The sequence below is a fragment of the Toxotes jaculatrix genome, chromosome 22, assembly GCF_017976425.1.
Source record: "Toxotes jaculatrix isolate fToxJac2 chromosome 22, fToxJac2.pri, whole genome shotgun sequence".
Classification (NCBI taxonomy): domain Eukaryota; kingdom Metazoa; phylum Chordata; class Actinopteri; family Toxotidae; genus Toxotes; species Toxotes jaculatrix.
Genome location: NC_054415.1, coordinates 2,025,856 through 2,050,211, shown reverse-complemented (window position 1 = coordinate 2,050,211; position 24,356 = coordinate 2,025,856). Strand labels below are relative to the sequence as shown.

Below are 24,356 nucleotides of genomic sequence, written 5' to 3'. Positions count from 1 at the left end.
CACGTGGCAGGTGGAGGTGTGCAATTTGCACTGCTTCATTCTTCTGTTCTGTCTTTGTTTCTGGCTCCTGCACCGTTGACTGCCCCCATCAGGCATTTTTGGGAACTAATCAACGGACAGACTTGATGTGTGCAAGTGCGTGTGTCTGTGAGAAGAAGAAAAAAAAGCAGAGAGTGAGGATGATAAGGAAGAGAGCAAGAGGGAGAGAGTCGGGATAAAGGTGTGTGATAGAATTGGAAGATCAAAGCCTCCTGTCACAGCGTGACTGAGCCCAGGGGCATTATAGGTAAGACAGGGCACATACACACTCGTATGGACACACACACACTTATGCGCACACGCACAGACACACACACACTCACTCACGGCTGGTATTTGACTCTGAGTGTGATTGATACCGGGCTAGATTTGGAGAATCACTGTCATTCGTCTCTCTGCAGATCAAACAGCCACATAATCTCCCATAAAGGAAAGAGAGATGGAGGGAATAAAAAAGGGACAGAGGAGGAGATATTGAAGGAGGTGCAGGAGGGGGTGGAGGTGACAAAGCCTTCTCATCTGTGAAGTGTTTTCTTGTTTTCCATAAAAGAAGACCCACCACCTTACAAACACATCCATCATTCAGCTCCATTACACTGCTTTTTGGGCACATCAGAGAGATTTCCAATATCTAAAAAGACAAGTGTAAATGTGAGCTTTGGACCCTGTTTACACCTGGAATAAACATCCAATCCGTATCTGGGTATCTTATCTCTGAGCACGCAAAAACACAGATAATGAAAGGGGTAGATGCACGGAGAACATTTTCAGGATCTCATCGTGACTGAATCTCAGGTGTAAATGACATTTGGTCACTTTATTATGTGAAACAGTCGGAGCTCGGAGGTGAAGTGTTTCACCGTACTGTTACTGTGTGAGGCTGAGCGAGTGAATGGTCATATGACAAGCAGAAAGGTCACCTGTGGTTGTGTTAGCTTCTGCTAGTTATTAGCTTCCTAAGCTGAGACTCTTCTCTTTCTTCTTCTTCTGCGTCTTCTCTCTCGCTCGGGCTCTGGAATGTGGTCTTGGTCCTGCTCCTTATCTTCTCCGTGTTTCTGGCATTTAGCAAACCACTGTAAGTGACCTGCCACCACCTTCTGCGCTGAAGAGATTCAGCCCCAGGTTCCCCAGATTTGTATCTGGTAGTAATCACGTTTCTTATCTGGGAAATGAACATGCACTTAGAGCATGTGTAAGTGATTATGTACTGAATCATATCTGGATGTAACGTAGATAAAGCATGTGTCTGGTTGTATTTGTGTTTGTGTAAAAACAGCATTTAATGTATTTTTGTCCTTTTTGTTTTTTGTCTCTACAGATGCACCACCCTATCCAGATGAAACCTGCAGACAGTGAGAAATCTAATGGTAAGTGGCCACACACACACACACACACACACACACACGCACAGATGCATCAGTATCACACACGCGTGCATCAACAGCCTTTTTGAATTTGCTTGGTAATAGCTATCTCACCCATGTGTTTGCTCGCTGCCTGACTGGCAGACAGAACGAGGGACTGGGGGGAAAAGACTGAGCGAAAGACATAGAGAGAAATAGAGGAAGAGAGCGATGGGGGGGAAATGCTGATATATATAAATATATTTTTATATGTGTGATGAATTATTAAGGTGCTTGGGAAGGAGGTCAGTGAAAGTTGAATCGTTTTGGCCTCGTGGTGAACCAGACTCTCTCCCCTGTGGCTGCTCGCTCATACAAACATGCTGCATGCACCCTCCTCTCACTGCACACACACACACATATTTGCCTTAATGCATCTGTCTCACACACACACGCACACACACACACACACTGTCACACACTCTGTCCTCAGATCACCCCATTTCCAAACTACATATTGCAGATCCAGTTCTGAATTGATTTCCTATACCGAGCCTCTCCCTCCATTCCTTCTCATTCTAATGAGGAAGCTGTTGGACAGTGTGTACCACAGGAAGTCTTGGGGTTGCTTTAAAGGAGAGGGCTGCTGTTATTCTGTGTTTCTCATATTGTCAACAAATCCCATGAAAAGACAACAATATGTTAGTGCAACTATAAATACTTTATGATGTTTCTACCCTGTCTGAGGCACTCAGGCCCTTTGGTTCCCACTGAGGACGTAAATCTTTAAAACGACTCACAGATTCATCATTTCATCGCTAAATAAAAATAAAATTATCTCCCAAAACATCTGGGTAATGAGTTTATAGCAAACATTATTCACATGTTATTCAAGGACGTTTAGCTTCTGTAAATGTAAAGCATGGCCAGGGCTTTTGATTCAAGGCTTCTGACCTTTCGTTCATGGAGTCTCTGGAGAGCTGCAGGGAACTGAAGCTGCATAACACACACACACACACACACACACACGTCATTAAATCACCAGAAGAAGAAATGAATAACTTTTGGGAATATACACAAGGTTTCCTGCACCTGACAATGACCCTTGACCCTACAGCTACGAGCCACAAGCCAAAGAAGTCAAGTGTAGTTTTATATGACGGGAAGCTTCATATTTGATTGGATTAAAATTGTACATACATGGCCCCAGGTGAGCTACAAGCTTAGATAACAGGATTTTTTTATTTCATTGTGCCTTTAAAGACAGTTACACAAGATCCGAATTTTGTTGCCCTGTTATTCCAATCTGTTTTTAATTGGTTTCATTTTGATGCAGCAATAACATTGATGTAATTTGTCAGGTTCATTACGTTCAGTGATATTTAATCGAGGTAGATTTGGAAAAGGCAGTAATGACAGTAATGTTTCAGTTTTGTGGGAGAAGGAAGCAAACATTTTGGACATGATGTCCCTAAACAAAAGCTGACTGTCCTCTGTCCTCTGTCCTCTGATTCACCCAGGAACCAATGTGTGGTTTCTCTGAATAACTGAAGGAACTCAGTGTGGACAGTTCTTATACCTTTGGTACAAATTATTTCCAAATGAAAGTTTCCGTCAGCGATGTCCGTGAATTATTCAGTGTGGCAGAGCTCAAGAAATCACAGCAGCTGATATCTGAAAATTTTAGCAAATAAAACTGAAATTATTTGCATGGCTAAGTGAGAAAATGTGTGCTTTTGCAATGTGGGTGAACTGACCCTTAAAGCTGAGTAATTGAGCAGAATATAAAAATGGATACTATAAAACCATGATTGGATGAACTGACCATTTAAATTGAGTTGCAGGTTGTTGATTTTTTTTTTTTTTTTTTTTAAATAAGGTTTCCAAAGTTTGGAAGGTGTTTTTCTGACACCTGCAGGAACCCTGTGTGTGTGTGTGTGTGTGTGTGTGTGTGTGTGTGTGTGTGTGTGTGTGTGTGTGTGTGTGTGTGTGTGTGTGTGTGTGTGTGTGTGTGTGCATACATATTAAAAGCACAGGCTTCACCATAGCTGCAGTCCTTCTGGATGACACACAGACGATGGAGTAGCATCATAAGCCACCTGCTATATCACTGTCCACTGCAGGGGAATACAATAAAATGACAGTATCCAGCAAGGCAGAGGAGAAATCCTTATAAAAGCCATCATCTGCTCCACTGAAATATGGCAAAATACGACTTTATAAGACATAACCGTCAGGGTAACGATGGTGGAACTTAATAAAGCAGCCGCTACTCACAGCCAGAATGCTGAAATATGGAGTAGACCATACGTAACATATCCATCCACTTAATGGTAATGACCTTTAATAAACCCAGTGTTAGAGTCGCTGTAACAGTGACGAATGGCTGCTCCGAGGTTTATTAGTTTAGTCAGTGGAGGAGATGAAAGAAGAGAGACGGAGAGATGTACAGTGTAACAGAGAGATAACATTATTAGTAAATCTTGTGCAGTTTTTTTTTCTTTTTGCTTAAACCTTTGTGATTCTTTTTTTTTTTTTCTTGTATCTGTTAATGTGTTAAAACTCAGCATGAAGCCAATTCTGCTCCAACTCATCCCAGAATGCAAAGCTGACTCCAGATGATCCCAGACTCGGCTTTATGAGTCTTATCGCCCGCCCGCCCGCCCGCCTGCCTGTGCGCCTCGTCCGAAAAACAGAAACAGTCAATTGTAACGATATCTCCTCTCTTTCTTTTCTATCGACACAGAGTAAATTAATTACATTGCTGTTAGACTTGTGGTAATCTTCCTCTGGAGTGATGTGCACACACGCGCACACACACACGCTGTGTACAAAGGAGTTAAAGCTTTTTGAAACAACACTTATCTTGGCAGCGTATCCCGACGGTTTGTTTTTTAAACACACAAACAATTCAAACAGCAAAATAAACAAGTGCGCTATTGATTTCCCAGAGTGCAACAGACCGCTTATCTCTTTCGCCTCGCGGTAAGAGCTGACAGTTTCCTCATTAAAAATGAATTGGATTAGCATTACATTGAATGTGGTGGAAACGCATAAACACAAGCACACACACACACATATTGTTTTATTGCTTAATTCACACTTAACCTCACACACACACACACACACACACACACACAGTGAAACACAGCCCGAGTTTCTCACCATTACCTGCAGCCGGCTCCCATTCCTCGAGATTGCACCTGAGAAGGAGGGATTGTGTCAGCGAAGGAGAAGGTGAGGGGCCCATGGGGGAGAAAGACTGAGGAGAGAGGAGGAGAGGTGGAGGGAGGAAGAGGGTGAGAGAGGACAAGCTGGAGAGTCTCAGCACGCAGTCGGTGTTGAAGTGATAATGAGACATTGATCAGAGCCTCGCAGATGGCATGATGAAATACATGAACTCTGTCTGTCTTCATCTCTCTCCCACTGTCTTTTTTCTTTCTTTCTTTCCTTCTTTCTTTGACTGTTTCTTTTGATTGCCGTGTTTTGTTCTGTCTCGTTCTATTTTTCTGGATTTTTCTGTTTTTGTTTTATCTTTTTTTTGTCTTTGTTTTATTTTGTCTTTTTCTCTCTCTTTGATCTTACCAATCTTTTCTTCTCCGTCCCTATTTTTCAGTTTATCATCGTTGTTGTATGTTTTAGGAACATCAGATTCCAGTGCAATGTGAAGCTTGTGCTCTGGCCGCCTCCCTCCATACAATACACAAAATAATATATAATTAAAGGAAGATTTCAGGATTTTAGAAAACAATATGCTTCCTTGTTGAGAGATAAATGTCTGAAGCATATTTCCCAAATTATCAAACTGTTCCTTTAAAAAGAAAGAAGCAGATAAATATACAATTCAGAAAAAAATATTAGAAATAAAAAGAACAATAAAAACATACTGAAATATTCAGCAACAGATCCACATACTGAAGCTGTTCCAGCCGTTCATTAACACTGTTTTCCCCTTCTTCTTCTTCTTGGCTCTGCAGCGGTGGAAGACAGGAAGTTGTTTATCGGCATGGTGTCGAAGAAGTGCAACGAGAACGACATCCGGGTCATGTTCTCCGCATTCGGACAGATCGAGGAGTGCCGGATCCTCCGAGGGCCCGACGGACTCAGCAGAGGTGTGTGCCGCTCCGACTCGCTTCCATCCACACTTACTACTCCTCATGTGAATATTGGCGCCCGAACGGCCTCCAGCAGCTGCTGCAGTTCATTGTGTCCACTTGTCTCATGACTCAAAGTTCTGGAGGACGTATTTACCTCTGACTGCGTGACAAGAGTTGACTGGTTGAAAATGGCTTCTGAGCAAACAGCTGTCTCAGAGTATAAACAACTTTTTACATTAAAGTAACTGATAATATTTAGGACGGGCTCATTATTTTTAGTTTTTATGTCTCCAACAAAACTTGGACTTTATCCGTATTTATTGTCATTATTTAAAAAACATCAGAAAACAACAAAACAGCTGAAAACTGACTTTAAAAGCATAGTTTCACCCAGTTTCTACTTTAACCAACCAAGTATTTTCCTGCATAATCACCTCACCTCATTCGCCTGCTTTCAAATGTTTTTCCCTCACAGTATTTTACTGGAAGTTTTTCATGAGCTGTCAATGTCGCAAGATGTTGTTTACTGTAAACTGTGGTGATTAGTGTCTTCTGGCAGCAGGAAACATAAAAACTTTTGGAGACATAAACTTAAGGTGACAGATGGTTTAAACTGTTCTGCCTCATTTCAAAAAACTAAATCGTTTTTTGCGACAATCAGTAAAAAAAAAAAAAAAAAAAATGATGAGCCTTAAATATTGTGCGATCGACGTTTGTCTGGGACTGTAAAATAAAAATCCCCCCATTTAACCAAAATAGTCTTTAGCTGTTTTGATCAGACCACACAACACGTGGGGCATCAGCTTATGGAGGACAGATATTCTTCTTTCCTGCATGTTGTTGCTTAAAGTCCCTGTAGAATGACTCGGTGGTACAACCGACTGTTTCCTGTAGCATGGCAGGACCAAACTGGAGAACGCAGCAGAAAAAAAAAAAAAACCAGCAAATACCCTGAACATTGTCTCATGTAGTGAGGATTGTATTTTCCCTCAGTGAAACAGAAATCCATTAGAAATAGTAATATGTTTTCTGAGACGTTCTCTGCTGACCTGGACAGTGAGGCTCAGCTTATGTGATGCATTGTTTGTGCGCTGAAAGCCTTGTATCAGATCCTGTTGTCAACCAGCTGCCTCTTGGAAAACAAGTCAAGATTTCCTTCAAGGGTTTGAAAGAGCCACGTTCAAGTAAATACAAATGAACTTCAGTGACATCTCGAGGCTGCTGTGGCCACTGTGAATACACGATTCTCCGTTTCGCTCTGTATATCTTTTCCCTCTCTCTCTCTCTTTTTTCTCCCCCTCTTGCTCTCTCAGCCTCAGCCCCCGATCACTCCCCCTCCCCCTCCACCTCCTCTGACCTCCTAACCTCCATTCATATCTGTCACCTTCCCTGCCGTTCCAGTTTAGCCTTACCGTAAGCCAGTCCTAAGCTCCTTGATACTTCCACACTGACACTGAGGTTCGTGAACCTGCAGTCCCAGTGAGAGGACGAGGTGCTGCTCTGCTGCATTTACCATGTGCACTGTTAGATTTTACAAATTTCAGAGCCTTATTAAAGCAGCCTTCCCTTTCATCGATGGTTACGACGTGCTTTTAGGAAGGAAAGAAAGGAAAATAGAGGAAGTAGACAGGATGATGTTTAAAAATATGTGTTCAAAATGCAGAAATACCGGTTTTGATACCTTACCCTGACAAATATTTATGTTTCCCTACAAAACTGCTTTTTTTTTATTTAATAGAAGAGTCAGAGTCCTCAGATGTTAAATATTGGCTTAATACCTGAACAAAAAAAACCATGGGAAACTGGCATAATTTTGACTGTAATCATAAAGTGTTTGATGAGAGAAAATGTAAAGAATATGAATCTGACCGGGCGTTTAATTTGGTGCTTGACAGTTAGACTCAGTTACAGTTGTGCTACGAACACATTTTGGTCTGTACTAAAAACTCATTGTGGTTTGAATTCCGGCCATAAAAAGCAAAATTTCAAGCAAATCACGAGGATTACTGAAAACCCACAAAGAAACCCCTGTAATAGCCATTCTTCTTTCCTCCTCTCGGTTGGTGAGGAGAGTAAGCACTGATTTGGCCACTCTGAGACTTGGCAGGAGGTCACGCAGCAACAATGGCAAATAATCTGTGACCACAAGAGCAAATTTGATCGTGACTCCAAATGTGGCAACGTCTCAGAAACTGTAAGTTGCTTCACTTGATTTGGAGGCGGGAGCGAGCTGCCGCGGCACCGGGCGAAGGCAAACAGTCTACCCATTTAAATCATGGTTTGCTTCGTGTAATTCGCACATTGTGGCCACATAATGTTCTCTAAACAAAGTGCTCCAGGGCTGGTTTCAATTGGTTGGTCCCATTTACAAGATGTCAAACCGATCGGATTTGTTGATCCCTGAGTTTGAAGAATGTGTTTTCAAACAAACCAGGGTCAACGGCTGAAAGTAACCACTCTAAAAATGACCACAGTCGCCACTCAGTGGGTCATAAAGGAGACGTATGACCAGAACTGGCGAGTCCTACCAACTGAAAACCCACCGTCTCATCTGTCACTCCCATCTCAGCTATTCTACCTCTATAAATAGTCCTTGTAGTAACATAGGGACCCATAGGGACCCATCATCCACCATTCCTCCTCACAAACACGCATCGCATACACACACCTGCCTACCCGCCCATGTGATTTCTACCATCCTCCCGATGCTCCCTACCCCCCCCCCTCCCCTCTCCCCTTTGTGGTTTCTATGTGCTGAGGAGATGGAGGGGCTTTTGAAACTCTCTGTCCTCCTATTCCTCCTCCTCCTCCTGTCACACGAGCTGTCGCTGTCACTGTCATCGTCACGCAGGTTCCATGTGGATCTGTCGGTCACGTTTATTTTTTTTGTGGTTGTCGGACGTTATGGATGTTTTATTGTCGACTCGAGTCTTACTTTCTCAATGTGCCTTCTCTCTCTTTCTCCTCAAGGTTGCCTCTATCTAGAACCAATCTCTGCCTCAAACTAAACTACTCAAACTCCCATGTTGCTTTGCTTCTTGAAGCAGCACCACCCTCCCTATCTCTACATTCACCCTGGCTGTCCTAGAATCCTCTCTTGCATTAATTTGTCCTCCTTTTCCCAGACATCCCACATCGGCCTCCTTCCCTCCCTTCCCTGTTTCCTTCTTCCATCCCTTTTCAGCTCCTCTCTTTTGTCCTCATGAATATTTCAGATGCGATGGCCACATCCTCGTCTCTGTAGAACTAATATAAACCACTTAGAGGCTGACGCAAGGCAAAGAGAAAAAGCTGGTAGTTCAGTTTTGGTTTGGCTAGTAAACAAAAACCCTGAACCAGGTTGGAAATAAATAGGTCTTTAAGGATTTCAACGTGCCTGCAACTCCCAGAGGTCCTCAGTCCCACCTAGCTGCGCTGCTGAGCTCCTATTAAATCATGGTATCAATCAGAAGAGCGCTCCACCATCCCGCTATTAATAAAATATGGATCACACCACCAGTGGATGGCTGGGCCTGGGGAGCTACCCTACTTTCATTAAAGGACTGTTTGGTTCCTCTGCTGACGACAGAATGCGGCCCGTGAGGTATTTTTAGTTCTCAAGCCACGTCCCATCTCTGCGCCGTGAAAAATAAGACACGCAACAACCAGCCAGTTTTTTTTTTGTTTTTTTTTTGACCATTAACAGCTTTGACTTTAATGAATCAATGCTCAGGCGCTGAAAAATTCTTTATTTAGAAGCCTCAAGGTTCAAGCTGCAGAAATTGGCTAAAGATAGAAATGTTTTTTTGGGAGGGGGGGCAATTTTGTTTGCCAAATGGAGACAAACCCAGGAGTTTCCATTAGATGACAACCAGTGACGTTGCAGCAGAACAGTTTTATAAATAGAGTCAGGACCTGTCAAGTCCAGTCTGGAGGGCTAACCCAAATGGAAGCCCCCTTCAGAACTGATCCATTTCTGGGGCAGCGCTTCTCTGCAGAGGAAGGGGCAACCTCCCGGAAAATAAGCAGTTAAATGACAGGAAAATAGTCCTGTCTAAAATAGACAGTCCCCTGAATCAGTTGAAAAAATGACCCCTTTTCCAATGTCCTATCTACAGTAATACCAGCAGCTAGCACAGCAGCCCGGCACTGTAAAGGACACATTAAAATGTTTACTGGGTCAGCGCCACAGAATCTGATAACCTTCAGTCTCTTTTTATTACCTCCATACTGCTCTAATGTTACGTCACTGAGGCAGTTTTATATAAAAGTGAGAAAACTATAATATGCAGTTAGCAAGGACATGAAAATGGAAAAAAGGAGGTCAAATTTTTTAAAATAAAGAGATGGAATGAACAATCATTTTGACACAAAACTCTATAGATATTGGTTTGATAGTTAAAAACCTGCTAACTTGAGGGCTACTTACTGGCTGTTTCTGGGCTTTTGACTGCTGTTAGCCCAGATTCAGCATGTCCTCATTGCTAAACTGCAAAATAGGTTGTTTTTCACTTCCTTCCAAAATAATCAATACGAGTATTTTCTGCTCTGGCGTATGTCAGTACATTATGATTTCAACAGAGAAACCATCACAAATGACCATTACAAAACCAGCTCATAATCAGTGTTAACAGAAACCAAAGGTGACTTTTGGAAAGCGGAGGGACGGGAACCTGGATGTCCGGTGTGAAAGTCAGCCAATGTCACCTCAGCCTCCTCCCGAAGAGGTTTTCAGCACTAAAATAATGTCACACTACTTCTGCCTTTGCTTCTGAGAGAGGACAGTCATTATTCGTGGGGCCGCTTGTCATTAAAACGTAAACATAGGTCATTTTTAGTGTTTTAACAAATGACCAGTGTTGATGAAACTTTCTCTGAGAGTGTCGGAAAGAGTTTTTTCGAAAAAGTGGTTAAAAAACATGATTGTAGTATTACTGTGGCAGAGCATTGCCTCTTGTGTTTTGTCGGGGAAAAGCCTCCGTATGAAACTGGATTTAAGCCGGAGAAAAACTGACCGTCCGTCACTCTCAGCCCCGTTCTATCACAGCCGACTTTTGATAGAGGTGGAAGAGGACAATGATCACATCTATTCCTCAACACATCTGTCCTTCCTTCCTTCCTTCCCATCGCTCTCTCTCTCTTTCTGTTGCATTATCCATCCTCACAATTTCTCCTCTATTTTTTCCTCTCTGCCCTTTTTGTGTGTGTGAGCATGTGTGTAATCAGTTCAGGCCTGGCTGCGGTAACATGGCTTGGTGAGTTTGTTAGCATATTATTAGCCTGGGGGGTTGTTGAAGCTCTTCTCACATTATCTCCTCTAATCACTCCCTAACCAGCCAGACAAACACAACCTTGCATCACCCCCTACCCACAAAAAAACAATAACACACTCCCCTAAAACTGCCTCAGGCTGTGTCCAATCTTGATTGGCTAAAATCAGTGTCAGTCACGGAGGACGTCGACCACACCTCCTCTCTTCTCTTCCTCTCTTCTCCGTCTCTCTGTGGATTGAATTAATGTGATTTTCTTACTGATCCCGTCTTCCTGAGCCCCCGCAGACACTGTGTCCCGGCTCGCCCCGCCCCACCGCCGCCACAGCTCCTTCCTGTTGGACAGAGGGAGAAACAAGGCGCCCAATCAGGCCCACATGAATTCGAAATCGCTGTCATGCAAATTTGGACTGATTTACATTGAGTTGTTGAGAGAGGAGAGCAGTTGAATTCAGGTATGACTAATTCGGCCAGTGTGTAGGAGCGAGAGGTAAAAATAAAAGACAGTAACAGGAAGAGACGGGGAGGAGGGAGGAGGGAGGAGGGGAAGGCTTCAGCAGCCAATCCAAAGCCCCGATGGTGAATGTGGTTGTCTCAGATGTCCTGTGGTGGCGGTGGATGGGGTGAGGTGGTGGGACGGGGTCGGGCAGGGGTTGTGGTTGTCATGACACTGTGCTCATTTTTCGGCTGTTGTTTCTACAGCGACTGAGAACACTGTTGTCCACCTGTGAGCTGTTCTCTGTATCAATCTCTGTTTTGGGTTTTTTTATAACAACGACGTGTCCAACCCTTTTGTCTTGTTTTTGTTCTTTCTTGTCTTCCCCCCTCCTCCTCCTCCTCCTGCCCTTCTGCCCTCCTCCCTCCTCCCTTCCACTGTCCCTCCATCCCTCCCTCCTCCTCCCCCCCCTCCCTCCCTACAGGATGTGCGTTTGTCACGTTTTCCACCAGAGCTATGGCACAGAATGCAATCAAAGCCATGCACCAGTCTCAGACTATGGAGGTACTGTACTCTTGCCCTTTCTTTAACTCTCTCTTTCTCTCTCTGCCTCTCTAGCTCCTCTCATACATGCACTTCACTCTGTCAATGTGCTGGCACTTTAATATGTTGGTCTCATGTTTGAATATCTGTATGCCCCTGAGTCACCTCTCTGTGAACATACTGTACTCTCTAGGTTGAACCTTGAGCCGTTTTCATCACTCTTCCAGTTTGAGTCTGAACTGAACTCTGTCAGGTGCAGCAGTGCTAAGTTAAATGGACTTTCTTGATCTCTTTTTTATTTCTTTGTAAACAAGGGTAAAAAAAAAATCACTTTAAGAATTCACGTAGATGAACCAGTTAACGTATTCAGGAGATTCAGCTCATGCCAGATCGTCAGAGGATAAACCTCTCAGAAAACTGTAACGATCATCAGACCTTCAGTTTCCATAAATTTCTACCTCTTATTCACACCAACTGTTCAACTCTACAGATATCACATGAAACATTTATCCTTAAGCATGTGATCAATTAGGAATTAAACAATAGTCTTGTCATTTTTAACTTAAGCAGCTGATGAACTGTTTAAATCTGGCAGCAGACTTCTATTATATATCTGCTGAATTAAACACTTGCTGAGGAATCTACTCAAATCAATTCAGCTTTATTCATTCAGCCCAAAAGTGCCAAATTTGTCTCAAAGGGTTTTGAAATCTTAACAACTCAGAACCGTTTCTTTAGCAGAAGCCGCCGACGTTACTCTCTTTTTCCTCCTCTCTGCCGACTTGTGACGAAATCAGCGCTGTCGCCTCTTATTCCCTCTGTTGTGGTCCCAAATTTCTAAAGTGGGACAAACTTTGGCAAAGTCTCAAAATTGTGACAAAAAAAAAAGCAGCACCTTTGACATGGCAGTCACAATGGGCAGGTGGTGTTACAGACCTCATCAGCTGCACAGCGACCCCAGCGGCGCCGTAATGGGGACTCAGCCGCAGCTCCTTTGTGTTCCCCCGGTTTTGGGTCGCCCTTGTCGGCATTGTCAGGCCGGTGACAGGGCAGGATGACAGGGCTGTGATTGGGAGAGAATTACAGGGTATACCACGACCGTGAGTGTGTGTACGTGTGTGAGTCAGAGAGAGAGAGACAAAAACTGGTAATAACAGGCTGTGTTAAAGAAAAAAGACGAGTGGCATTCACCCCTGTAGCCCCCTCATTAGAGCTGATCATGATAATCATGGCTGCTATTGATGTGCTGTGACCCTGACATGGGGGAAACGCGTGCTCCTCCCTCTGTGTGTGTGTGTGTGTGTGTGTGTTTGTGTTTGTGAGCCAGGATATTTTTTTTTGTTTATGTTGTCACCCTGTGAATATCAGTGAAGTGTCTGTGTTGATTTATGTGGCCGAGCAGCAGCAGCAGTGTGTCTGTCTTTCTGAGTAGAAGGAATGACACTCTCCTCTGACAGCGTTAGTATTAAGCTAGAATTATCCTCGCTCTGAGCAGTCGTCTGCCACAATGGGCCTGGTAAACACTGCCAGTGTCCCTCGCTTTTATCAGGCTCACAGAAAAAAGCCTTAAACCGTAACACAGCGATATTGCAGTGGACAATGGCAAAATACCTTCATTTCCATTTGAAAACAAGCTGTCTAGCCCCAGGCGGACCTAAATTGCCGCATCCGTTTGTTAATGTTCCTCAGTTTTGCAATTTAAAAGTAATTACTTCGGGTCCGAACGAGGGAATGAGGTCTGGTAAATAGAGTTTGGTTATTGTCTTGGCTCTATTGCACCCCACTGTCTTAGATAGAGCAAGATTGTGCGTTTGTGTTTGTGTGTTTGTTTGCGTGTGTGTGTGTTTCCCAGCACGTACTCACCACATGTCACGAGGAGAAAGGGAGGCAGCCCGGTCGCTCAATTCGTCGATGGCCCTGTCACTGTCATATCCATTCTCATTACTCTGTGACATTCAGGTACACACTGGCACACACACACAGACACACAGGCACACACACACACACACATCTCACCCAAACACACATGCTTGCTGAATGTCAGGCCGTAATGAAAGTGGATATGAGCGAGACAGGTAATTCACTGTCGAACCTCTAAAGACACAGCAGAACAGAAGTGGGTCGGCTTCATTGTGTTGTATTTGTGTTGATTTGTGCTTTACATTATTCACTCCCTTTATAAAGACTCATTTAGCTCTCAGCTCCCCCTGTGCAACATTCCATCAACACTGATTTCTCTTCCCGCCTTTCACTTTTTTTCCACATGACACTAGAGGCCCACTTGCACATTATCCTGCCCTCGCTGCATGCACACACACACACACCCCCCCACCGCAAACGCACGAGCACATTTAGACGAGAGCTTAAGTAGAGCATGAGAGAAAACAGAGCAGTGTCTGTTTAAATAGCGAACAAACACATCTGTCAACTGTAGTGAAGAGAAGCAACAGATACACAAAGACTAACAAAAAAAACAGGAGATCAGATTAATCAGGGGCTGATGTTGTGTAAGACACCGTATAAGGCTGAATGATCCCATATGCTCTGTCACAGTCAGTCGAACACAAAGACTTTGCAAACCAAGTCAGGTGTGTTTGTCTAAAAGCGTCTGAATACAACCTCAGGTTAATTACACCAGCTCTGAAACTGTCTTCTGTATGTATGTGTACATGCAGTGTGCAAACTCCTGTAGTTAACAGAGCCTCCTGATGTCCTATTAGTGGTGGAAGATCACATGGTTTGACATTTAAAGGCTATGTGAGCGGTAAATAAATGAGGTGGAGAAGGTTCAGAGCACATAAACTCTCTTGAAAGCTATGAGAGATTGATTTTCAAGGTAAACTGACCAGAGCTTATAAGTTCAGTTTGCATGAGTGCCTCTAAGCATTTTGGGAAAGATGGGAAGTGATGTGTAATGCTCTCTTCACGGTTGTCTCAGAGAGTTGGCTTCAGGGAGCACAGTCGGGTTTATTAGCTGAGTGAACTCCTGGTTAAGTCGATCGCAAGTCTGTAACTTCTGTCAGAGACAAAAGTTCAACTTCTTTTTGTGTGTGTGGACAAAGAGACGAGGTCACATCACATCCTGAAGCAGGCGCTGAGACATATTCCAAATGCTGTAATTACATCATTGCAAATTTGGAAACCATAATTATGTCAGGTGCTTATTGCTACGTCCGCAGTATCATTTCGAGACTAAAGGTTGTCAACCCATCAGCCTGCGCAGACCCACCTGTCAGTCACAGGTGTGGTGTGATATCCAGACATCAAACGTGGGAGTTTTTATGAGGGACAGTCGACCTGCTAAATGATAAAAAACACTGACATCCATTAGTATATATGCTGTAAAGATATAGATATCTGAGGCGTTTTTGTGTGGGAGATTTATCATGAATTACAAGAAACAGGCAAAAAAAAAAAACCATCTCAGAAAGGAGTGTTTTCCCTGTAGACGTATCTTCTGGTCAGACAGGCTCCTGTGACACTCGGAGCGCTTTATTTTCCTAAGATGTGAAAGTTGTGCAGCATGGGAGGCAGACTGCACGCAGCTGAAAATCTCTCCTGACATACTATCAAAAATAAATCGATGCTACGCCAACGACACGGAGCTAATGGCATGTTTTTATTAAAATATGTGAAACCAGAGACTATTTAAGACAAAACAATAACAACTTTTTTATGACTACAAATTAGTATTCCTCCACTGGATAACGCTATTGCCTGTTATTAATAAATTCTGTGTATTTTAAGCGTTGACAATATACAGGAGACTCATGAAATGTTTTCCCGTAGAGAAGTAAAGTCATCACGGCGCCCCCTGCTGCTTGTGTTCAAAAGTGGCCAATTCAATACAAATCAGATGGTTTACAGATTTAGTTTTACACAACATGAGGTATAATTGCACACAGCAGTGGGCATTTCACAGACGCCCATCAGCGACAAATACCTACAAACATCACTGCCTCGTCAGATATTTGAAACTGACTAAAAATAGTTTGTAGGATGGGCAGGCACAGGAGCAATGAACTCCACAGCTTACAGTGGAAACTGCTGTAGGTACCGTAGGCAGGTAATTACAGAATCCAAATACCTTTTATTGTTATTGCAAGAAATATTTCGACATATATACAATCAAAAATGGCATTTGATTTGACTGATTGACTAAAAACGTGTTTTTCCCTGGTCAGTGATTTTTTCCATCTCACTCATGGCTGATTAGCACTGTAGTCACACAGTGTTTGATATATGAAAGTTCAAGCTGTTGCTAATCTATGATGAATTATTAAAAATACCCCTACGGTAAAATCAATGGTGATTTGTTTCTTTGAGCGAAAAACCAACAGATGGCATAAGCTGCCACTTCCCCTCCATGTGTTCTCATCATTTCAGAGCAAAGCTGACCAACGGGCCAATTCCCTGAAAAATTCAGTGTGTTGCTTTAAAGTGAAGCCCGGTTTTCAGGCAGAACCAGCATCACCAGGCGTAGAGGACCCCTAGCCCTCGGCCCCTCTCCCAGGGCAGGACTCTCATTCTGGGCTGAATTTCCCCCCGCTCGCTGGGTGTCAGCTGGAGTAATGAGATATTTAGCAGAGAGGGATAGGGAGCTCCTGTCTCAAGGGGAATCGACTGCAGTGGCGAGGCCCCAGACTGACACTCTCCCTCCGAATGCAATTCTCCCGTCGTCTCCTCTCCTTTATCTGTCGGCGGTCAGAATAAAGAGGGAAAATGACTGGTGGAGTGACGGAGTAAATATGGCCGAGCCGCCGTCAGACAGGAGACATGCTCATTCAGCTGATAAAGTCGAGCCCCGGCCCACAGAGGAGGAGGAGGAGGTGTCTGGTCACACACGTGGAAACACACGCGCTGTGAAAAACACAACCAAAAAATGTACATCACCTGAGTTAGAAGTTTGTTTTAGCTCAGTTTTCACTCCTTTTATTATTGCGTGGTTACTCGCTCAGCTGGGGCTGTTCTACTTTATTATTTTCCGAGATTTTAAGAGAACAAAAGAAAGAATTTGTTTTTGCCAGAGAGACAGGGTCGCTGTGACTTATCCATTTTGATGCCATCGACAAAAAACTATTAACTATTACATTTTTGAAGGGTATTTTTCACTGTTAATGAATAAAATTATTAATCAGTCAATCTAAAAAGTAATCAAATACTTTTTTAAAAAATGAATTAAAATAATGATCAGTTGCATCCATGCTCGTCTGAGGTAAACATAGGGGAAAAAACGAGCCTCTGTCATAAAACAGAAGGAGAATTAAAATCCAAATGAAGTGCATGCTGGGAGTTTTACTGATGAGCCAGCAGACTCTCTCCGACAGGAAACACACACTTCAAGTAACAGCACATACATACACGTGTACAGACAAAGTTTCACATTTACAGTACATTCACTCACACACACACACTCGACATACCCCACCCCCCGCCCCCCGCCGAGTGCAGATCGTGTCTCAAACTAAATGTTCCAATCAAAAGGTTTTTATTCTCCTGTGGCAGACTGCCTTTGTTTTCGTACGGATTTGCCCCGAGTTAGGCTTTGATTGCAGAGTGATGGTGTGGTGTGATAGATTATGACTTAGCGGTTTCAGCTTCGCTGTGTTTCAGCCGTCGCTGCGACTTTAATCAGGAGCATTGTGGGTTTTATTCTCCTTTAAGTTGTAGTTGTCAGTAGGTGTGTGTGCTACGTGTTCGATATGTTACCCACCTCGAGCTTGTGTGTGTCAGACAGTTCACACACACACACACACACACTGCTGATTGTCCAAATCTCTAAATCTTCCTCTTGCCCTCTCGGCCTCATGCTCTGGCCATCCCAATCACTCTCTCTATTTTCCTCTTTCACACACACACACACACACACACACACACACACACACACCAACACACACACACATCAAGTCTTTCTTCATATGAGGTGATGAAATAGTTGGAGAACACAGGAAATCTGTTTCTGGTGAAACCGTTCTGGACTCAGAGATAACTGAGCCCTTGTGGGGGAAAGAAGAAAGCCCCTCTGGCTTTAGAGTCAAGTTTCCTGTGTGACTCTGTGTGTGTGTGTGTGTGTCCCCATGTCACTGAGTGTGTGTGTGTGTGTGAGAGAGAATTTTTGAAGGAAGTTTTAATCGATTTTTTTCTTTTCTGATGTAAAGTTCGTTAATACAAAATGTGTGTTGATTGGTCTTTGTGGATACACTTTTGTAAGTCCTCCTGGGTGTGTGTGTGTGTGTGTGTGTGTGTGTGTGTGTGTGTACAGTGTATTAATCATTTACGATCAATCATTCAGTTACACTCAGCAATTATTATTTAACGAGTGAGTGTGGAAGCAAACAAAGTTCTTAAGTTTGTCTCCTTGTCTCTTCTCCTCCTCCTTTCTTCATGCTCCTCTTCCTCTTGCCTTCTCTCTCCTCTGGTCTCCTCCACATCCACTACGCATTTCTTTCCTGTTTCCTCTTCCCTCATTAACCTTCTTCTCCTCCTCCTCATCGTCCCTTCACCCCTCTTCTCTCCCCTTTTCTTTTTATTCTTTGTCCTCTCCTCTCCTGCCTTCTCTCTCTCCTATTTTCTTCTTTCTCATCTTTAATCTCTTCTTTCTTTCTTTTCCTTTTCTCATCTCTCATCTCTCCTCTTCACTTCTTGTTTCTTCTTTCCTCCTCTTTTTTCCTTCTATTCTTTTGCCTCTCTTCTTTTTCTTGCTCATCTCCCTCCCTTCCTCTCTTCTCTTTAATGTTTTGTCTTCTCCTTTTTGCTCCTCCTCTTTCTTGATGTTTCCTCTCGTCCGGTTTTTCCTCTTCTCTTCCTTTTCATCTCTTCCCCTCTCTCCTTCCCCTCTCTTTCCTCTCCTTCTGCTTCACCTCCTTTCTCCTCTTCCTCTCCTCCTCTTCCTCCCCCACAGGGCTGCTCGTCTCCCATCGTGGTGAAATTCGCCGACACGCAGAAGGACAAGGAGCAGCGGCGTCTGCAGCAGCAGCTGGCACAGCAGATGCAGCAGCTCAACAGTGCGACCACCTGGGGGAGCCTGACCGGCCTGGGCGGCCTCACCCCACAGTATCTGGCTGTAAGGAGAGCCGCCGCGTCACCCACCTCCATCATCACCTCCTCCACCCCTTACTGCAGCCCCATGGCCAACGCCACCGCAGTCAGTGCCCCAGCCAAAAACATTTAACCCGAAAAGTCCCAAAATACTGTCTCAGGCTTGCCATCTTTTCCTCCCTTCTGTCTTTTGTTCTCTAATTCCTCCTGTAGCCCTGCCATTGTTCCTTCCCTCCATCCTCCTCTCGGGAGTGTGGTGTCTCTGAATTGGATTTAAAGCTGAGAGGAACAGGAAAGAAATGAAAGCATTCAGTGTTTCACTCTGTGTATTACTCCATATTTAACTCTAAAATTCTCCATGCAAAGTAATTTTAATGAAATTCTTAATTCAAAGACATATCTAGGAAGGACTTCCATAAATGTTCATTTAAGACTGAATTGTCTGACTTTTCTATAGAAAATGAGAAAGAACAAAAATCTGCAGTGATTATGTTTCTGAGTTCATTTATATTCAGTTAATCCTGTTCCTGATGCTTAAATGATCCTGTAAACATTAGAAATACTAGAATTTATTTGTAATTGCAAAATATTTTCTCATCTTTATCCTGTGGATAAAGGCTCGACTGCACAGTGTGTGAGACTGGTTGATTTGTTTGATTGGGAGGTTACAGGGTTTCTCTGTTTTCAGACACCTCAGCCTCTTCCACTCCCTCAGCCTTTTCAGACTCATTCTCAGAAAATGTTGGCGCTAACCCTTCACTCATTGCTCTTCAGTTTCTAAATTAACAGCACAAACTCCCTTAAAAATAAACGTCTCAAAAGTTTGGGTTTCGATTCTGAATTTGTTTGATCCTAAGTGCAATTTGCACCTGTCTTTTCAATAAGAGAAGACAGAGCTCAGACAAACATCCCTCCTTTACTGGATATTGATTTATTTTGGGGGGAAAAAAATTGAGATAATAAGTGTTTTGTGAATTGGGCTCTCAGATTTTTCTGCTCTTTCAGTCCTCTTTCTCAGTCTTTTGAAAAGATTAAGCTCTATTCTGGAGGAAAAAATCACACACAATGGAAACAAGATGTTAATTTGCTGTTAATTCAAGTCTTTGAAGGATGAGTTTTTGACAGCATCAGTATTCCACTTTTGTTTTGGAATCTAATTAGTCAGCTAGATTAGAGCTTTCATGCTCAACTTGTCTGGGAGAATCATGGTGGAATACAAACACTGTTTGCTTAGAGGAGAGATCAAACTATATTAGCAGCTCATTTACTCATCGAGCACTGATGCAAAAACCACATTGCTAAACCGCTCATTACGAGTTTAGCTTCCCAGCGTAGCATTGTATAGACATGTATTAAGCTTTCTGTTTCCACCCAGCTCACTTTGTTTCTCCTTTTTCTTTTTTTTTTCTCCCTTGTCTCTCCTCCTCTCTCTTTCTTTCTTTCTTTCTTTCTTGCCATCAGTTGCTTCAGCAGGCAACCTCCTCCGGTAACCTAGGAGCCTTCAGCGGGATCCAGCAGATGGCCGGTGAGTCAAAAATCAGTCGATAAACTCCCCTGAAAGCACGATCTACCGCGGCAATGGACTCTTTGTTGCGCCTCTCTTGTTATTTTTTTCACAGACTTCTAAAAGAGGACCAAAGAGCATAACAGATGAACTCGCGTGGTGGAGTAAAGAGAGATCTTTGCCCTGAAGATTTATTAACTGTTGCTAAGATTTATCTTGATCTTTTAATGAGGCCAGACAAGAGTTGTGCCCAGGGCGTGTAACAGTAACACCGAGGCTTTGTCAGGGATGGATGAATCACAGAAAGGAGAGAGGAGAAAGAAAAGGGAGTGGAGAAAATGGTTAAAAGTGGCTTCTTTTTGTGGATATCTTGCACTGCAGGCTGGCGCCATCTACTGCTCTCGTACTGTGGAGGGTCTGTGATCTGTCATCTCCACTTCCATTTTTCCTTTCAAGAGTATCTGCAGGTTCGGGGGGAATTTAAGCCGTTTATAGCCATTTTAGTGCGAGAGGATTCAAGTTCAAAGCCAATTTAAAGAATAAAATAAAGACAGAAAGCTTGTAAAATCAATGCATTCTGCAGTGAATGTGTCCAGTGAAAGTTTTCTTTCCAAACGGGATGAATAAGAAAAAGGACACAACAAAACAGGAAATGAAGTGGTGAAGCTGATGCAGTAAAATATGCATATTGTATTAACCCAGTTCTGTATTAGTCTGAGCCTTGAGCGTGCCAAGAAGCCTCCTATGAAATGCTGAACAAGATAAAATCTTGAAGTCTTTAGGAAATATAATTTTTGGAGCTTTAAATTTAGGTTATTTAAGACTTTCAAGGACCCGTGGATACTCTGTCTCGTCATCCCTGACTTCTTCTCTCTTTCCATTAAATTCCTCTCCTCTTTCTCTCTATTTTCTTTTTTATTTATTTAAAGCCTCTTTTTGCAGGCACTGCTGCGCCTCCCACCCTCTTCAGTCACAGTCTCCTCATCTCACCTTTATGTTTCCCACCAGTCTTCACCTTCATCTCTTCTATCCTCATTTGCTTTCTTTCTTGGACCCCTCTCTGGGCTTCTCTGTAAGGTGTCAGCTTTGATTGTTCGCTGTTCGGTCAGTCGACAGAGAAACAGGGTAAAGAAAAGGATAAATGATCTGAGTGTGATGGGAGTTTTTAAGGTGGCGGGCCCTGTCTCGTATCTTCCAGTTTTCCGTGGCGTTCCTTTGAGTTACAGTGCCTTGCAATTTCCCCGTGGCTGTTTTAAAATTTTCGCCCCAATCTTCTGTTGAGCTCAAACACACATTATCCTGACAAATACACACACACTCACATGGATAAATAGGCTTTGGGATTTGGAACCGAGGGTGAGTAACGGTGTCTGAATCTGGAGATCTGTTAGTCCTCCATCTGCAAGAGAGAGACACAGAGAGAGAGAGAGAGAGAGAGAGAGAGAGCATTAGTGATTGGCAGGAGATGTGAGACAGCTGAATGACATCTGGTCCCAGTCTTTGACACGAGGAGCTGCAGAGCTGAGAGGCTTCAATTACACCAATGAGCATTCAATTAGACACAGCCAACGCCAGCCTGCTGCAGCCCAGTTCTGCAATACAGGCTGCATGGAGCGCACACACACACACACACGTGTCCTTGAACACATATGTACTCACAGTCGCTCACACACTCACGTACCATCTGCACAGCCCGGATACGCTGACTCTGATGTGGGAAGTTGATTGTATTTGTCTCATACTGTCTCTCTTTCTTTGCCTTCTCTCTCCTCCTCTCTCCGTACGGCTTCATCTCCACTTTATTCCCCTCTAACCCAGTTATTTTTATCTCCTGCCTGCTCCTTTTCTCCTTATGACTGTCTTGAAAATGTATGTGTCAATGAGGGAGATAGCCTCTGACAAATGCAAGCAGAAGGAAAAGATAGATGGGGCAGGCAGGAAAGGGAAAAATGGGAAAGAGGATGGAAAAGGCAGGTGAGATATTGGGGACTGGAAGAGAGAAAAATAGGAAACGAGAGGAAAGAGAGGAGGCAAAGAAATTAAAGCACATAAGGGAAGGATAGGGGGATAAGGGTGTAGAAGAAATCGGATATAAGAAGGGAGGAAAGGAAGGGAAAGAAAATGAGGCAGGATAAATTGTTAAGATATGGGAAATTGGAAAAGAACAGGAAAAAAGGAAAAGAAAAAGAACAGGAGAGCAAAACATAAAAGGCAAGGTAGAGGAAAGAAAAAAGGAAGGGGAAAAAGACAGGAAGGAATGCAGGAATAAGGAGGGCAAAAGATGAAGGCCAGAAATGAAGGAAAATGCAGTAAAAGAAATGAAAGTAACAGCAAAAACAAGAGAAGAGGGCAGCCAAAGTGAGGTGGGGGGGGGTGAATATAGTGACTGCACTACAGTGCTCCACAATGACTGTTTGTTTATACTGTAGACACACTGAAGTGGTGTTATCCTTAAAACCTTTGTGTGGGTAGATCTGAGCCTCTGTGGTCACATTCGTCCAATCAGCTGCTTTCTGAACCTGCAGAGGGGAAAAGGCCAGTGAAATAAAAACCTCCATGTATTATTATAAAGAGCCATGAAGGAGAGCTCTCATTAACAGCCTTTCTCTCTCTGTTGAACCTACTGTGTAGTGTCAGGGATGAGTCTGCGTGAGCCGGCAGCACTGAAACCACCTCTCGTCTTGCTCATGTTATGTATTATCTTCCTTATAAAAAACAAAAAAAACAAAACAAAACAATGCCGTCTGAATTAGTGTGAGATTTGGGCATGCGTTCACAGAATGTGACAGAGAGCGGCAGCGACGGCTGCTTTATTCCCACCTTGCGTACAAATAGAAATCCATTTTAGCTTTTGATGTATCACAGAAAATTGTGGAAAATCGCTTTGAAAACAAGATTGGTTTTGGCTTCGGTGCGCTCGTAAGTAAGCACGGATGAGTCAAAAATAAAGTCACACTCAAATGTGCATGCTCATTACTGCAGGCACACACACGTTTGACTTTGCTCTCCCACTCACATGCACTTCCTGCTGCAGCAGCTCGCCTCGGCAACCTCAAAACAAGAACACAGCATTTAGAAGTAGAAGCTGGCAGTTGCCTCTTTTCTTTTTTTTAAATTTAATTTGGTTTAATTCAGCAGTCAGAGCTGTGAATCCCGGTGATGAATCCCGCCTTCTGTTGTCATTGGCTGCGTTGGGTTTGGTCGTCTGGGTGAAGGATGCCTTTGTTTGGATGTTACGACCTCAAACCATTCACCACGGTGTCGAACAAGGTGGATCTTCTTCATGGTGTCTTGTTTGTGTGTGTCTTTTTTCTATGTATGTGCGTATGCGTGCGTGTGTTTGTGCGTGTGAGCGAGTGTGTGTGTACTCCCATGGTACTGTATATACATCCAGACTGTATATACGACACATACACCTCACATTGACAGTGTCCACCCTTTTAACTTTTACTCTAACAAGCTCATGGGTCAGAGGAAGCTTCTCTGCGGTAAGACCAACATCTGCTCTGACGACCGGCTCTGTTTGCTTTATGAGCTTTTACACTGACGCCTCATAATGGACACACACTCACACACTCGCATAAACTCATTCACAGTCGTGGAGGGGAAAGGTTGAGTTGTATTCACAGAAGGTGTTTTATAGCCTGTGCTTCACCATCCTTTAGGTGCTGGCATGCAGTCATTAGTTATGCTTAAGCACAGGCCCATATGCTAATGCCACAGAGCAGATTAACAAGCCTGCAGGTGTCCTGAGGTACAGCACGCTGCCGAATGGGCTGTAGCTTTAATTCTTAGTTTAAAGTGGGAAGTTTCAGTCACGTGACAGCATGACTAGAGCCTGACTGGTATCAATTTTTTGTCATTGATGATTTTAGTTTATGTGACAGGGACAATGTTCACTGATCAGCAGAACACAGGAAAAGTAAATGAGCCAGAATTTGCCCAAAAGGTGAAACTTCACCTTTCGTCCCCAGGCAGATGTTATAAAGGCACCAGTAGCACCTAACGCCCCTTTTAAAATGTCAAATTCCAATATCAATATCAACCTCAGAAAGCTCATATCAGTCAGGCTCTAATCATGACCCAGCAGTGTAGATATGTAGGTCT

General features: G+C 43.4%; 1 protein-coding gene across 15 annotated transcripts in view; it reads left to right on the top strand.

Annotated features, from left to right (window-relative positions):
- celf2 (cugbp, Elav-like family member 2) overlaps positions 1 to 24,356 on the top strand; it is a 168,268-nt gene that overhangs the window by 130,707 nt on the left and 13,205 nt on the right. For 8 of the 15 annotated variants that reach the window (XM_041029668.1, XM_041029671.1, XM_041029666.1 and 5 more), the window contains 5 exons: positions 1,358 to 1,406; positions 5,360 to 5,494; positions 11,649 to 11,728; positions 18,609 to 18,770; positions 20,207 to 20,270. In XM_041029668.1, coding sequence (XP_040885602.1) covers positions 1,358 to 1,406; positions 5,360 to 5,494; positions 11,649 to 11,728; positions 18,609 to 18,770; positions 20,207 to 20,270 — 490 coding nt within the window. Of the gene's footprint in view, positions 1 to 1,357; positions 1,407 to 5,359; positions 5,495 to 11,648; positions 11,729 to 18,608; positions 18,852 to 20,206; positions 20,271 to 24,356 lie in introns of all 15 variants that reach the window. The other 7 variants (XM_041029661.1, XM_041029660.1, XM_041029659.1 and 4 more) reach the window with 1 other exon arrangement.